The following is a 16935-nucleotide window of genomic DNA, read 5'->3' as shown; positions in this document are numbered from 1 at the left end:
TATCTATCAAAAAGTGTTTCCAGGTGCTAAACCTTTCATCTGATTTCTAAATTGCTGCATTTGTAAATTCCAAAAGCCAATATAAAGGAATAGTGATAAAAAAAAACACTTGTGAGTTTAACCAATCTCGTTTTTTTGTACAATTCTCCTTTAAGGGGGCGTGACAAGGGGTGTGTCCTATTCCTGCATACTTTTGCTGATTGGTGTCCCTCATTCCCATCTCAAAAAGTTGGGAGGTATGCCTGTATTGAAGTATTGAAGTAGTTAAGTAATGCCGCGTACACTCGATCGAATTGTCCTGCGGACTTGGTCCGGCAAACAATCTGGCAAACAAGCCACCAGACTTTCTAACGAATGGACATGGACACACACGGACACTCCCAAAGTCCGGCGATTTCTAACGCGATGATGTACAGCACATACGACAGGACTAGAAAAAGGAAGTCCAAGACCCAGTACGGCACCCTTTGGGCTCCTTCTGCTAATCTCGTGTGTATCTCGTGTTAGTAGAAGTTTGGTTAGAGACGATTCGCGCTTTTCAGACTTCAGCTTAATTTGTTCGTTTTCTGCGGTTCAGTCGGTGCCTGTGAGGTTTGTATCTGCTTTTCAGTGCATGTGGATCAGTTCGTACCTGTTCTCAGGCACTTTTGGCCCACTCGTTCCTGTTTTTCAGGTCGTACTTCATAGGTCTTTCTGTTTTTCAGTGCGTTCAGTTAAGTTTGTTTGACCAGCTGACCGTTTTGAAGCCATGGAGAGTGGATGTACTCGTTCTCGAGTTCGTGCTGTATGGGGGCTTGGTGTTGGGGTTAATACTTTGACCCGAGCCCAGTCCATGAACAGGGCGAGGAGAAGTTCATGGACAAAGAATTGGCTGTGCCAGCGTGAGCAATTCTCACACATGCCTTTGCTCCGTGAGAATAATCCTGAGGATTTCAGGAATTATCTCAGGATGACTCAATTTTTCATCGTCTGCTGGCTTTGCTGACCCCTTATATCAGCAGGCAGGATACCTGCATGCAGCAAGCCATCACCCCGGAGCAGAGGCTAGTCGCCGCGTTGTGGTGCTTGGCGACAGGGAAAAGCCTAAAGTTCACGACAGGCATCTCCCCCCATTCTTTGGGGATCATTATCCCAGAGACCTGTTCTGCCATTATTCAGGTCCTGCAGAAGGAATATATGAGGGTAAGTTTTATCCTTTAACATTGCATTATATGTATTGTATGTTTGTATTAATTTCATCATTACTTAACCACTTGCCGCCCACCATATAGCAAAATGACTGTGGCAAAGTGGTTTTAATATCCTGACCGGACGTCATATGACATGATCAGGATATTAAGCCGCTGCACGCCCCCCGGGGGCACGCATCGCGGTGATCGTTGTTGCGGGGTGTCAGTCTCATGGAGACTCTTTATCATGTGATCAGCCGTGTCCAATCACGGCTGATCACAGTGTAAATAGGAAGAGCCGGTGATCGGCTTTTCCTCACTCGCGTCTGTCAGACGTGAGTAGAGGAGAGCCGATCGGCTGCTCTTCTGACAGGGGGGTCTGTGCTGATCGATTATCAGCACAGCCCCCCCGAGGATGCCCTCATTGGACCACCAGGAACACCACTAGACCACCAGGGATGCCCAACACCAGGTATGCCCCCCTAGACCACCAGGGATGCCAGTCAGTGCCCACAATGGATGCCAATCAATGCCCATAATGGATGTCAATCAGTGCCCACAATGGGCATCACTGATTGCCATGCATTATTGTTTGGCACTGATTGGCATGCATCCCTACAATACTGTACACTACAATGCCCATCCGTGCCGCCTATCAGTGCCCATCCATGCCGCCTATCAGTGCCCATCCATGCTGCCTATCAGTGCCCATCCATGCCCATCCATGCTGGCTATCACTGTCCATCCATGCTGCCTATCAGTGCCCATCCATGCCACCCATCCATGCCAATCCGTGCCACCTATCAGTGCCTATTTGTGCTGCCTATCAGTGCCACTTCATTGATGCCACATCATTGGTGCCCATCAGTGCCGCCTTATCAGTGCCCATCACTGCAACCCCGTCAGTGCCCATCAGTGAAGGAGAAAACTTACTTATTTACAACGTTTTGTAACTGAAACAAAAAAAAACATGTTTTTTTTCAAAATTTTCGTCCTTTTTTTATTTGTTTAGCAGAAAAAAAAAAATCCCAGAGGTGATCAAATACCACCAAAAGAAAGCTCTATTTGTGGGAACAAACGAATAAAAATTTTGTTTGAATACGGTGTAGCATGACCGCGCAATTGTCATTCAAAGTGTGACAGCTCTGAAAGCTCAAAACTCACCTGGGCAGGAAGGTGTATAAGTGCCCGGTATTGGTTAATATCCATGACAGGAATATGCGGTGAATGTCCCCTTTATATCCATATATGCATTTTTTAAATTTGTTTATTTTTAATTTCTCCTTTTGTGTCCTACATGCATATTTGCCGTCATTAACCACTTTCAGACCGGACCATTTTGCTGGTAAATGACCAGAGGTCTTTTTACACTTTGGCACTGCGCTGCTTTAACTGGTAATTGCGCGGTCATGCAATGTTGTACCCAAACAAAATTTGCGTCCTTTTCTTCCCACAAATAGAGCTTTCTTTTGATGGTATTTGATTGCCTCTGCGATTTTTATTTTTTGCGATATAAACGTAAAAAGACCGCAAATTTTGAAAAAAAATGATATTTTCTACTTTTTGTTATTAGAAAAATCCAATAAACTCAATTTTAGTCATACATTTAGGCCAAAATGTATTCAGCCACATGTCTTTGGTAAAAAAAAAGTCAATAATTGTATATTTATTGGTTTGCGCAAAAGTTGTCACATCTACAAACTAAGGTACGTTTTCTGGAATTTACGCAGCTTTTAGTTTACGACTGCCTATCTCATTTCTTGAGGTGCTAAAATGACAGGGCAGTACAAAACCCCCCCAAATGACCCCATTTTGGAAAGTAGACCCCCTAAGGAAATTGATAAGAGGCATGTTGAGCCCATTGAATATTTTATTTTTTTGCCTCAAGCGATTGAATAATGACAAAAAAAAATTTTTTTTTTTTTTTTTACACAAAGTTGTCACTAAATGATATATTGCTCACACATGCTATGGGCGTATGTGAAATGACACCCCAAAATAAATTCTGCTGCTTCTCCTGAGTACGGGGATACCACATATGTGGGACTTTTTGGGAGCCTAGCCGCGTACAGGGCCCCGAAAACCAAGCACCGCCTTCAGGCTTTCTAAGGGCGTAAATTTTTGATTTCACGCCTCACTACCTATTACAGTTTTGAAGGCCATAAAATGCCAAGATGGCACAAAACCCCCACAAATGACCCCATTTTAGAAAGTAGACACCCCAAGCTATTTGCTGAGAGGCATGTTGAGTCCATGGAATATTTTATATTTTGCCACAAGTTGCGGGAAAATTACAAACTTTTTTTTTTTTTTTTTCACAAAGTTGTCACTAAATGATATATTGCTCATGCATGCCATGGGCATATGTGAAATGACACCCCAAAATAAATTCTGCTGCTTCTCCTGAGTACGGGGATACCACATATGTGGGACTTTTTGGGAGCCTAGCCGCGTACGGGGCCCCGAAAACCAAGCACCGCCTTCAGGCTTTCTAAGGGCGTAATTTTTTGAGTTCACTTCTCACTACCTATTACAGTTTTGAAGGCCATAAAATGCCAAGATGGCACAAAACCCCCACAAATGACCCCATTTTAGAAAGTAGACACCCCAAGCTATTTGCTGAGAGGCATGTTGAGTCCATGGAATATTTTATATTTTGCCACAAGTTGCGGGAAAATTACAAACTTTTTTTTTTTTTCACAAAGTTGTCACTAAATGATATATTGCTCACGCATGCCATGGGCATATGTGAAATGACACCCCAAAATAAATTCTGCTGCTTCTCCTGAGTACGGGGATACCACATATGTGGGACTTTTTGGGAGCCTAGCCGCGTACGGGGCCCCAAAAACCAAGCACCGCCTTCAGGCTTTCTAAGGGCGTTACAGTTTTGAAGGCCATAAAATGCCAAGATGGCACAAACCCCCCCCCCCCCCAAATGACCCCATTTTAGAAAGTAGACACCCCTAAATTTAGGGGTACACTAGTGAGACTAGGTAATAAATGGCGGGTGCCCTGAAACTATAAAAAAATAACTAACCAACCAGCGTCACCTGTAACAGTTATATGGTGATCACTGGTGAAAGGGTTAACTAGGGGGCAATCAGGGGGCTTTATGCGGTAGTATATGGGGGTCCCTGGCGCTATAAAAAGCTGCGGCGAACCTAAATACCTACCTGCCTAACTAGCGTCACCTGTGACACTAATACAGCGATCAGAAAAACGATCGCTTATTAGGCTGGGTTCACACTGGAGCGATGCGGGAACGCCACGAATGCGCGGCGGGTTCCCGCATCGCATGCCTCCCGGCGGCAGTTCACACTGCCCTATGCGAACTGCTGGGAGTGTCAGTGAAATGTTAATGACACCCCCAGATCAGTTCGCATATCGCAGTGCGATCTGCAAACTTGGATCGCATGGTGTGAACACCCATGCGATCCGATTCTGCTGCGGACCAAAAAAAGGGTCCCGTGCGAGTTTGCGGCGGGTGCGGCGGGTGCGACACGAATTCAGCCATACTATCTGTATAGCTGAACTCGAATCGCACAGAGATCGGATGTGATTTGCACTGCAGTGCGGTGCGAATCACATCCGTTCTCATAAACCGCTGCAATGTGAACCCAGCCTTAGTGACACTGGCGACGGGGGGTGATCACGGGGTTAAACCTTTATTGGGGGGGTTAGGGGGGTACCTTAGAACTAAAGGGGGCTAACCCTAACTGCCCTAACAGTTATTAGTCACAAATGACACCTGCCGGGTGATCAGGGGGTTAAACCTTTATTAGGTAATAAATGGCGGGTGCCCTGAAACTATAAAAAAATAACTAACCAACCAGCGTCACCTGTAACAGTTATATGGTGATCACTGGTGAAAGGGTTAACTAGGGGGCAATCAGGGGGCTTTATGCGGTAGTATATGGGGGTCCCTAGCGCTATAAAAAGCTGCGGCGAACCTAAATACCTACCTGCCTAACTAGCGTCACCTGTGACACTAATACGGCGATCAGAAAAATGATCGCTTATTAGGCTGGGTTCACACTGGAGCGATGCGGAAACGCCGCGAATCCGCGGCGGGTTCCCGCATCGCATGCCTCCCGGCGGCAGTTCACACTGCCCTATGCGAACTGCTGGGAGTGTCAGTGAAATGTTACTGACACCCCCAGATCAGTTCGCATATCGCAGTGCGATCTGCAAACTCGGATCGCATGGTGTGAACACCCATGCGATCCGATTCTGCTGCGGGCCAAAAAAAGGGTCCCGTGCGAATTTGCGGCGGGTGCGGCGGGTGTGGCGGGTGCGGCGGGTGCGGCGAATGGCTGAACTCGAATCGCACAGAGATCGGATGTGATTTGCACTGCAGTGCGGTGCGAATCACATTCGTTCTCATAAACCGCTGCAATGTGAACCCAGCCTTAGTGACACTGGCGACGGGGGGTGATCACGGGGTTAAACCTTTATTGGGGGGGTTAGGGGGGTACATTAGAACTAAAGGGGGCTAACCCTAACTGCCCTAACAGTTATTACAGTCACAAATGACACCAATGCAAAAAAAAAAAAAAAAAAATGACATTGGTGTCACTGTGACTGGGGGGCAGGGGTAATTGGGGGGGTGATCGGGGGGTAAAGGGGGGGTGTGAGTGTGCCTGGCATGTTCTACTGTGTGTGGGATGTGTTGGTGCAACTCACTGATCCGCTCTCCTCCGTGTCGGAACGAAAAATACCGACACGGAGGAGAGAATACATCACTTCCTCTCCTGTGTTTACATTACAGGAGAGGAAGTGATGTCACCGGGGATTTCCATTCGTCGGGAGCGATCGCGAGGGGGTGGCCATGAATGAATGGCCGTCCCCTCGTCCGGGATCGCTCCCGAACGAAAACCGACCGCCGCAGGCACCGGGCGGGGGCCCGATCGGGCCCCCGACCCGCGGGAGGCAAAGGACGTACATGTATGTGCTTATGCCTGCCCGTGCCATTCTGCCGACGTACATCGGCGTGCGGCGGTCGGCAAGTGGTTAACGTCCCCAGCATGCAATCCTGGGCCCATATACACCCATAGCCTAGCCCCTTTTTAACAATTCATATTGCCAGCTCCATTGTACTGTTTTACCATCCCCCACCCTTTTTTATATGTCTTCAGGTGTAATGTGTGATCTTCTAATTAATTAGCACCCCCCCCCCCACCCTTTTTTAAATGTCTTCAGGTGTAATGTGTGATCTTCTAATTAATTATAACCCACCCTATTGTAAATGTCTTCAGGTGTAATGTGTGATCTTCTAATTAATTATAACACCCCCCCCCCACACACACACACACACACTCACCCACATAAATTATATTCTATGGGCCATCAGATGAGTAATCTGAGAATTGGGCCTTATCTTAGATTTTTGGAAAGACAACTTATAAAAATGTTTTACTGCTGTTCCAAAATGTTATGGTTTAATTTGTTAGCAATTTTTTTTTATTTAAAGTGGAAGTAAACCCATCGATTTAAACAGTTAAAAAAAAGGCATGCCAGGAATGCTAACTGCACATTGGCTGTGCTCTCAGCCAAAACGATCAAACCATCCAATGGCTGGTGTCATAACGAATCACATGTGTAGCACCATAGCAGTTGAAGATTAAACAGAGGCAAAGATGGCAGCTTCCTTGGCTGAAAACGATAGGGGAGTTTACTTCCACTTTAAGTAATAATTATCTTTTTTCTCTGTGTTTGACTCAACAGTTTCCTTCCACGCCACAGGAATGGCAGACTGTGGCTTCCCAGTTCGCTGCCCATTGGGACTTTCCCAACTGTGGAGGGGCGATCGACGGGAAACATGTGCGGATTTTGCCACCACCCCATTCGGGGTCTTAATACTGGAATTACAAGGGGTTCCATAGTGTGGTGTTAATGGCGGTGGTGTCGGCACAAAACGACTTTATATACGTGGATGTGGGGAAGAACGGCCGGATGTCAGACGGAGGAGTGTTTAACCAGACGGAGTTCTGCCACCGTTTCCTGACTGGTGGCCTGAGATTGCCACCAGATGCTGATAATGTGGAGGGACTCCCTTTTGTATTAATCGCCGATGAAGCTTTCAGTCTGGCTGACCATCTGATGAGGCCATTCTCACAAAGGACCCTCACCCCGGAGAGGAGGGTTTTTAATTACCGGCTGGCCACAGCAAGAAGGGTTGTGGAAAATGCCTTCGGGATTATGGTCAGCTGGTTCCGTCTGTTTTTGTTATCAATAAACCTGGCAGAGTACAAACTGAACCATGTAATCAGGCATGTACTGGCAATCGGGACTACCGGGAGATTCCCGGTGGGCCGATGGCTCAGTGGGCCGGTCTGGTGCAGTCCTGGAGCCGCTCCTCTCTGACAGTGAGTGATCGCGATTTCACTCCTGTCAGGAGGAGCAGTCTCCGAGATATGCTGGAGAGAGCATTAGGCTTTCTGCTCCCTCCAGCCTGCAGGGGGAGATAGACACGTTCAGCAGACTTTCCTTCCTCTCTCCCCTATCGCTTGTTATCACATGACTGGAGAGAGGAAGAAGAGAGGCTGCCTTTAGAACCATGAGTACATGTGGGAGGGGGACACTCTGATGTAAGGGGGCTGGTGGTGGGACACTGATGTAAGGAACTTGTGGTGGGACTCTGATGTAAGGAACTGGTGGTGAGACTCTGATGTAAGGAACTGGTGGTGAGACTCTGATGTAAGGAACTGGTGGTGGGACTCTGATGTAAGGAACTGGTGGTGGGACTCTGATGCAAGGAACTGGTGGTGGGACACTGATGTAAGGAACTGGTGGTGGGACTCTGATGTAAGGAACTGGTGGTGGGACTCTGATGTAAGGAACTGGTGGTGGGACTCTGATATAAGGAACTGGTGGTGGGACTCTGATGTAAGGAACTGGTGGTGGGACACTGATGTAAGGAACTTGTGGTGGGACTCTGATGTAAGGAACTGGTGGTGAGACTCTGATGTAAGGAGCTGGTGGTGAGACTCTGATGTAAGGAGCTGGTGGTGGGACTCTGATGTAAGGAGCTGGTGGTGGGACTCTGATGTAAGGAGCTGGTGGTGGGACTCTGATGTAAGGAGCTGGTGGTGGGACTCTGATGTAAGGAGCTGGTGGTGGGACTCTGATGTAAGGAGCTGGTGGTGGGACTCTGATGTAAGGAACTGGTGGTGGGACTCTGATGTAAGGACCTGGTGGTGGGACTCTGATGTAAGGAACTGGTGGTGGGACTCTGATGTAAGGAACTGGTGGTGGGACTCTGATGTAAGGAACTGGTGGTGGGACTCTGATGTAAGGAACTGGTGGTGGGACTCCGATGTAAGGAACTGGTGGTGGGACTCCGATGTAAGGAACTGGTGGTGGGACTCCGATGTAAGGAACTGGTGGTGGGACTCTGATGTAAGGAACTGGTGGTGGGACTCTGATGTAAGGAACTGGTGGTGGGACTCTGATGAAAGGAACTGGTGGTGGGACTCCGATGTAAGGAGCTGGTGGTGGGACTCCGATGTAAGGAGCTGGTGGTGGGACTCCGATGTAAGGAGCTGGTGGTGGGACTCCGATGTAAGGAGCTGGTGGTGGGACTCCGATGTAAGGAGCTGGTGGTGGGACTCTGATGTAAGGAACTGGTGGTGGGACTCTGATGTAAGGAGCTGGTGGTGGGACTCTGATGTAAGGAGCTGGTGGTGGGACTCTGATGTAAGGAACTGGTGGTGGGACTCTGATGTAAGGAACTGGTGGTGGGACTCTGATGTAAGGAACTGGTGGTGGGACTCTGATGTAAGGAACTGGTAGTGGGACTCTGATGTAAGGAACTGGTGGTGGGACTCTGATGTAAGGAACTGGTGGTGGGACTCTGATGTAAGGAACTGGTGGTGGGAGTCTGACGTAAGGAACTGGTGGTGGGACTCTGATGTAAGGAACTGGTGGTGGGACTCTGATGTAAAGAGCTGGTGGTGGGACTCTGATGTAAGGGGGCTGCTGATGAGAATCTGATGTAAGTGGGTGCTGACGGGACACTCAAAACGTAAGTGGGCCGGTCTGGATGACGTCCAGGGCCGAATTTCTGTCCCAGTCCAGCCCTGCATGTAATCCTCTGCTGCTGCATTCTCCATAACTTTTTACGAAGACATTCAGGAACATATTACCTGCAAACAATTGGGCCTGAGGCCGGACAATCACCAGAACTCACAGGCCTGGATCCTGGCCGTCATGGCTTGGCACCCCAAACAGCACGTGAGGTGTGTGAACAACATGTCACCTATTTTAATGGTAGGGGGGGCATTCCAATGCTAGCTGAGCAATAAATATTTACTTTTATTCAAAAATAAATTGTCTGGTAAAATCTTTAGTTTTTCTTCTTGTTTGCTTTTCTTTGTGGCTGTCTCCTAGGTTCTCCTAGTGCAGGAATCTGCAATTAGCGGACCTCCAGCTGTTGCAAAACTACAAGTACCATCATGCCTCTGCCTCTGATGGCTGTCAGAGTCTTGCTATGCCTCATGGGACTTGTAGTTCTGCCACAGCTGGAGTTCCACTAATTGCATATCTCTGTCCTAGTGCATTTGTAGTGAAAAGTGGTTTTCCCTTTAGTAAATAAGCCCCTTTTGTCACTGAAAACACAAAATTACTTCCCAAACTGGTATTGAGTATTAAAAGAAGAAGCCACACAAACATTGTTGTTAAACATTTTTAATAGTGCACATTCAAACATGTGCCTTTTTTTTGTTTTTTGTAAACAATATATTTTATATATTTTTTTGTAAACAATATGTATATATATTTTTTGTTTTGTAAATATATATATAATATATATATATATATAATATATATATATATATATATATATATATAATTTTTTTATTATTAAAACCGGGTTTGAGTTCCAAAAAAAATCTAAAATACCCATCTCTGGAACTTACAAAGTTTAACAATTTTAAAAAACAAAGGTAATAGCCAAATTTTGAAGATGCACATAAAAAAATTGGTAATGCCAACATGTGCTATCTCCCATCATGAGTGATCAATGGACGTGTTTTGTGGGTGCAATCCCTTCCTCTCACCTACTAGAATGAGGAAGGGATTGCAAACACAAAATGCGTACATTGAGATCCCCCGATGGCACATAGCACATGTTGACACACCGTGTGCATCTTCAAAATTTGGCCACTAAAATCATACAAAAATTTAAAAACTATTCTGATTTTTGCAAGGAAATTAAGAACATGATCAATTTGTATTTTAGGGAAAAGCGGCTTAGATTCTCCTCAAAACATTGATCATGTTCTTTATTTCCTGCTGTATGGTGTCCAACTGCCTCTGCATGTTTTGGATCTGGTTGCGCATCGTATCGTTCTGGCCATTCCAGGCCATGATCTGATCAGTCTCTGGGCGCTGTCCGTTGAAAATGGCTCCGCGGCTTGCCCTTCCACAACCAGACCATCACCTAAAAATTGTGTACATAAAAAATTGTGTTAAAATATGCAGCCATTAATTGTTTACCTTAAGCTGGGTTGTCAGACATTCACTTTGTGGGGTGCGTATCTCATCTACTTCCACCACCTCTTCTTCCTCCACCTCTTTGCGTGGGCTTGGGCTAACTGCCCAATCAGGCTGGTGAGGTTGGGGTGTCCTGTGATGTTGTGACTCATGTCTGAGTCTTTGTTCCCCTATGAGAATGAAACAAAAGGTATACTTTTAAGCACAGTGATATTTGAGTCCAGAAATAGGACTATGAAACATTGGTTCGAAGTGTATACAATTATTAGCTGTTTGTTAAAAGATCCTAGTTGAAGACATAATTTAAATTCCCTTTTAACCAAACTGCAATACTTTACATCTTTTGGCCAAGTTTCACAGACGGAGACACCCGAATCATCCCCTGGTGTGCGATTACCCAAAAAAATGTTCTATGCTGTCCCACACTACACTAGTGCTTCCCAGTCCAGATGTACTACACTACATTATATTATTATTATTATTATTATTATTATTATTATTATTATTATACTACATACACGGAATAAAGTTCTAAAACATTTGTAGCTCTAAAGACATCTACACAACGATATCCTAAACTGAGTGTGACAATACAATTTATCCTGAACAATATGCAAAATATGAAAATTCACGCTATTTACTTACGCTTACCTATACGAACAATTATGGACGAACGTTAAGCACACGACAAGTACTTACTTTTTTTGAGCGCCTTTTTAATTCTTCTGTACTGATCCAGCTCCCACGATTTGATATCGGACCAGCGCTTCCTCAGTTGATCTTTGGCTCTTCGGACACCAAATTTCTTCTCACGCAATTGTAGACATTATTTTATCCTTCCTAATATTGGGTCTGGGATAGGGGCCATTTTTCCCATCATAGTCCTCCTTTCTCAATATATCCACCATCTCCACCATCTCTTCAAATGCCATGTTTGTGGCCTTAAATCTCTTTCTGAATCTAGATGCATGGGGTTTGGGGCTTTCTTCCACGCTGCTTGTTGAAAATGCATCCGCCATCTTTCTCTATTTACTCTCCCACAGCGGAACAAAGGGAAAAGGGGAGGGGAAATTCAATCACAAGGAACGACAGGGGCGGGCGACGCAGGCGGAGCTTGACACATGTGCAGTGTATATAACGCTGTTACGATACCGTATGTGTGTCCGAACGGAAGTAGCGAGCAGTCTGAACGACGGTAAGATTCTACATCACAATGGTTTTTACTGTTTTGAGTTTTAGGCCTACACTAGGACAATATGATGAGACTTTGCATTGTCCATAGATGTTTTACATTCTTGTGAGGTGTGTGTGTGTGTGTATGGTGGGGGTTAAGTTGGTGGGTGTGTGTAGTGTGGGTGGTGTGTGTGTGTGTGTGGGGGGGGGGGTTGGGTTGGTGTGTGTAGTGTGGGTGGTGTGTGTGTTGGGTTGGTGTGTGTAGTGTGTATGTGTGTGTGTGTGTGTGTGTGTGGGTTGGGTTGGTGTGGGTGGTGTGTGTGGGTTGGGTTGGTGTGTGTGTGGGTGGTGTGTGTGGGTGTGGGTGTGTAGGTGGGTGTGTGTAGTATGTGTCTCACCTATATTGTGAGAAAAATAATACTGTGAGTTTGGACTGACCTTAGTGATTTTGTTGTGTGTGTTGTCTTTCAGAAAAATATGGCAAGCTATAATCCTAACCCCTTTAACCTCCCTGGCGGTATGATTCGTTCTGGTTTTAGGTGCTGAAAGCGGTACAATTATTTTGCATGGAAATTTGGCGATTTATATTGTAGTCCTGTAATTCTTAGGAATAACTCTCTTAAATCTGTTCAAACCAGACTCTAGCAGACATCCCAGGTATGATAAAGTTTATAATATAATAAATAATAATACAAATTATTCAATAATGTAATCAAATCCTAAAACACTGAAAAAGGGACACTTTCTGGTTGCTATGGACAATCTCCAAATTCCAGGCAGAAAAAACAGTATTTATAATTTAAAAGTGCATGCAGGGCACTGCACAGACCACTAGGGACAAAGGGGGGTGTGTATTTTTTTATACAGTACTGTAATCTGTAAGATTACAGTGCTGTGTGCGTTTTGTGTACTTTTACTTTTTTGAATTTGGCGCCGATCTCCGCTCCCGTGCGCCGTAACGTCGCAGGGAATGAAGCTCAGCAGCATTCGGCACTGTGTGAATCGAGCGGAGGACAGCTCGCTCACACAGAGCGGAGGACATCGCTGGATCCAGGGGACAAGGTAAGTAACTTCTCCGTGTCCTCCCTGTATCCAGCGATGCGATCCCGAGTCTGGCTCAGGGTTACCGCTTGTGATAGTAAAATCCCAACCCGAGCCAGACTCTGGATTACTGCCAGGGAGGTTAAGGAGGAGGCTTTTCTGACAAAGTTCATTGAACTTTATCAGACGCACAGAAGCGCCCTTTATATTCAAACTGTGCTGCCAGGAAGGCAACACTGGGAACACTTTTGAAGTTTGTGCAAACCCGACTCCCCCAGGCAGACATTACGTTTGTGGACTCCAAAATTCAGATCCTGCGTAACATGTATAGACGGGAGCACAACAGGATCGTGATGTCCCGCACATCAGGAGCAGAAGCAGATGAGATTTATGTACCCAAGCTGTGGTACTTCAACAAACTCCGTTTTCTGGATGACCAGGCAGAAGCCAGAAGTCGCTTTCCACCCTTCCCTCCACCCTTTCCTCCACCCCAGCTGAGCCATCCCAGGAAGATCCAGACCCTTCCATCCTGCTAATATTTTAGCAAATATTGATTGTCCTAATATTAATGATGTAAAGTTAAATCTTTGAATTGCTTCCAAATCTATGATTTCATCACAAATTATATTATATATACATGTAACTATACAGTAGTTTTCACAAATGTGGATAAAATATTGGTGAACAGCTGGAAAAATGCTGGGGTCAAAATGATAGCCTTTTTGATTTCAGGAAAAATCTATTTACAAGTGAGAAATTGAAAATTGTCTGTGATTGATGAAGCAAAATAATAAAATGTTTTTTTTTGTTTTGTTTTTGTTTTTACACAGGATGAGCTCTACCAGGAGGAGGCCAGGACCAGTGGTATGGAGGAGGAGGCCGGGACCAGTGGTATGGAGGAGGAGGCCGGGGCCAGTGGTATGGAGGAGGAGGCCAGGACCAGTGGTATGGAGGAGGAGGCCAGGACCAGTGGTATGGAGGAGGAGGCCGGGACCAGCTGCACGCTGGAGATGACTGGGCCCAGCAGGAGCCTGACTGAAAGTCAAGTCCCTCCCCTCCGCATAACCAGCAGAAGGCCCAGGAGGATGACATGAACGGAGGAGTCGTCATTGGCGCTAATTCGTCAAGCTAGCCAATTCCTCAGCAAACCCCCCAATGCAGAAGAGGCCTATGCAACGTATTTGGCCAGCAAGTTGCTGGAGATGGAAAAGGACCAAGGCGACTTGTGCGAGGCAATATTTTTTTACAGTATTCAGAGGGGTTTGAAGGGTGAACTAACACCAAGCACCCGACTATACAATGCAGACCCTACTGCTACTCCAACTCCTCCTCCTACCACAAGTCTATCCCCAGAGGCACAGCCTCCAGCGAAGTGTGGAGGGAAGGCTGCACGGAAGAGTCGGAAGTGACTGCCTGGCTTCAGTCTGGTCTGAGAGAAGACGCAGGTTGTTGTAGTACCACAGCCTGGGGACATAGATATCATCTGCTGCTGTTCCTGGTCTGTGGGATTCCAGGACCATGTTGTGCTCCCTATTTTATTGTTTACACAGGATCTGAATTTTGTTGGCCACTGACTTGATGTGTGCCCTGGGGGACAAAAGGCTTCACAAACTCCAAAAGTGTCTCCAGTGTTGCCTTCCTCTTTATTTTGTTTACCCAGAATAAATGGACATTTAATTTTCCCCAAATAATGTAAGGCCCCTTTCACACTGACGTCCCGTTCAGGCCCGCCTGTCAGTTTTTCAGGCGGACCTGAACGGGTGCTCCATAGAGCTCTATGGAGCGTCGGATGTCAGCGGTGACATGTCCGCTGACATCCGACCCGCTCCGATCCGAAAAAGTGTAACGGAGGAAAAAGCTATTTTTCCATCCGTCTGCGGATCGGATCGGGTGACGACGGGCACTGCGGTCCGTCGTCATCCGATCTCCCATAGGGGAAAGCGGCGCTGTGACAGGTCCGTCCCTGCGCAGTATGCAGAGACGGACCTGTCATCTCCCTGCTCAGCGGGGATCGGCGGAGTGATCCCCGCTGAGCAAACGGATATCCACGGGGTGGATCAGAACTGATCCGCCCCGTGTGAAAGGACCCTTATATGTGTTTTTATTCCAAAACCATAGTTTGTTTTTGAGTAGGCAGGTACATGTCAAAACACTATGGGTGTTATTTACAAAAGGCACATTCATTTTGCAATACAAGTGCTAACTACAAGTGCAATTGAAATTGCACTGCAAGGGTATTTGGAAGTGCAGTCGCTGTAAATCTGAGGGTGAAATGAGGGGAAGCTCTGCTGATTTTATCATCCAATCATGTTTAAGCTAAAATGCTGTTTTGGGAATCTATCTATCTATCTATAGTTACATAGTCAGGTTGAAAAAAAGACACAAGTACATCTAGTTCAACCCCCCCCCCCCCCCCAAAATTTTTTTTAAAATAAATTATAATAACAATAATAATAATATTATCAAAAATATATAATATTAAAAAAAAACAATAATAATAATAATATTATCAAAAAAATATATAATAATAATAAAAATAATTCTATCTATCTATCTAATTGTAATATTAATCATAAGATGAGGATGAATAAGGAATAAAGACGTTTGTGATAACTCTGTGTGAATATAAGCAGCAAAGCAACTTCATTCTTCTAGCATTATGAAGAAGAAAAGAATGTGCTGTATTAAAAGATCACAAAATTAGCAGCATGAGGAATGTGCTAGCTTCAATACGAACGCTAGTTTTACCAAACCGAGCGTTTCCATCCTATACTTGCTTCTGAGCATGCGTCATTCTTAGTTTGCCGGACTAGCACACTGATGAACGAATTGTCTGCTGAAAGCTAAGTTCGGCGGACAAATTTTGAGTCAAAACGACTTTCTAAGTCCGCCGGACTTTACGATGAAAAAATCCGCTGGAGCCCACACACGATCGAATTGTCCAGTGGATAAGTCTGCCGGACAATTCGATCGTGTGTACGCGGCATAAGATTTGTTGCTGCATCCAGTATTGTGTGGTCGGCTGGGAGGTTGCACAGAAATCCCTGGGATAAAAGAAATATTTGATCTCAGGAAGATGCAGTATCACAATTACAAAATCATAAAATGTCTGTGGAGCTCAGGCTTGAGGGCTATTGGCTACTTTGGATTTGAAATTATCCAACATCCATAAAGCTTATCATAGATCTCAAAAGAAAAGAAAAGGTTCTAGCCCAGCATATATTGGTAAGTACAATGATTGTTGTAGCTTCATGGAGAGACAGATACATAGTGACTAAAACTTACCAAAAGGATCTGGTACCCAGGCATTAAGGACATTTCGTCAGCTGCCAACCCTGGGGTCACCTGGTGAATGAAGATTCCAGTTTTGTTACCTCCAATTATGCTTATTTGTTTTAGTAGGTCATCCCCCTGAAATGCCATTATTGTAACCCGGCTGGTTATCCTTCGTGCATGACGTCTTCTCACAGGGCTGCAAGAAAAGTAATAAATTATACCTACAGTGGGTATAGAAAAGAATAACCCCCCCCCCCCCCCCCTTTAAAATAATAACATTTTATTGCTTTGCAGACTGAAGTGAAGACAGTTTTTGTTTTATCCAACTGTATTTACTGTGAAGGATATAACACTAACATGGCAGAAAAAATAAATAAAACAGAATCACTGAGTTGGAAAAGGATCACCCCCTTGTGTCAGTATTTAGTTGAACCACCTTTTGCTTTAAAGGGGTTGTAAAGTAAATTTTTTTATTTTTTTAAAATAACAAACATGTCATACTTACCTCCACTGTGCAGCTCGTTTTGCACAGAGTGGCCCCGAATCTGCTCTTCTGGGGTCCCTCGGCGGCTGTCTCTGCTTCCTCCCGCAGGTGCTTCTCACGTTAATGCGAGCTCCCTCGCATTGGTGAGAAGCACTGCGGGCGCGCTCCCGTGATACAGCCGGCGGCTATAGCCGCTCGCTGTATCACAAGGCCCCGCCCCCCGGCGCGCTGCGTCATTGGATGTGATTGACAGCAGCGCGAGCCAATGGCTGCGCTGCTTTCAATCCATCCACTCCA

The 16935-nt window shown here is 45.6% G+C and overlaps 1 protein-coding gene across 2 annotated transcripts in view; it reads right to left on the bottom strand.

Annotated features, from left to right (window-relative positions):
* Positions 1–16935, bottom strand: part of CARD14 (caspase recruitment domain family member 14) — a 194175-nt gene that overhangs the window by 32460 nt on the left and 144780 nt on the right. For both annotated transcript variants that reach the window (XM_077459619.1, XM_077459618.1), the window contains exon 14: positions 16164–16350. In XM_077459619.1, coding sequence (XP_077315745.1) covers positions 16164–16350 — 187 coding nt within the window. The remainder of the gene's footprint in view (positions 1–16163; positions 16351–16935) is intronic.

The sequence above is a fragment of the Lithobates pipiens genome, unplaced genomic scaffold, assembly GCF_037356315.1.
Source record: "Lithobates pipiens isolate NorthernLeopardFrog02 unplaced genomic scaffold, aLitPip1_a1.2 Scaffold_28, whole genome shotgun sequence".
NCBI lineage: Eukaryota > Metazoa > Chordata > Amphibia > Anura > Ranidae > Lithobates > Lithobates pipiens.
This window is presented reverse-complemented; position numbering and strand designations above follow the sequence as displayed.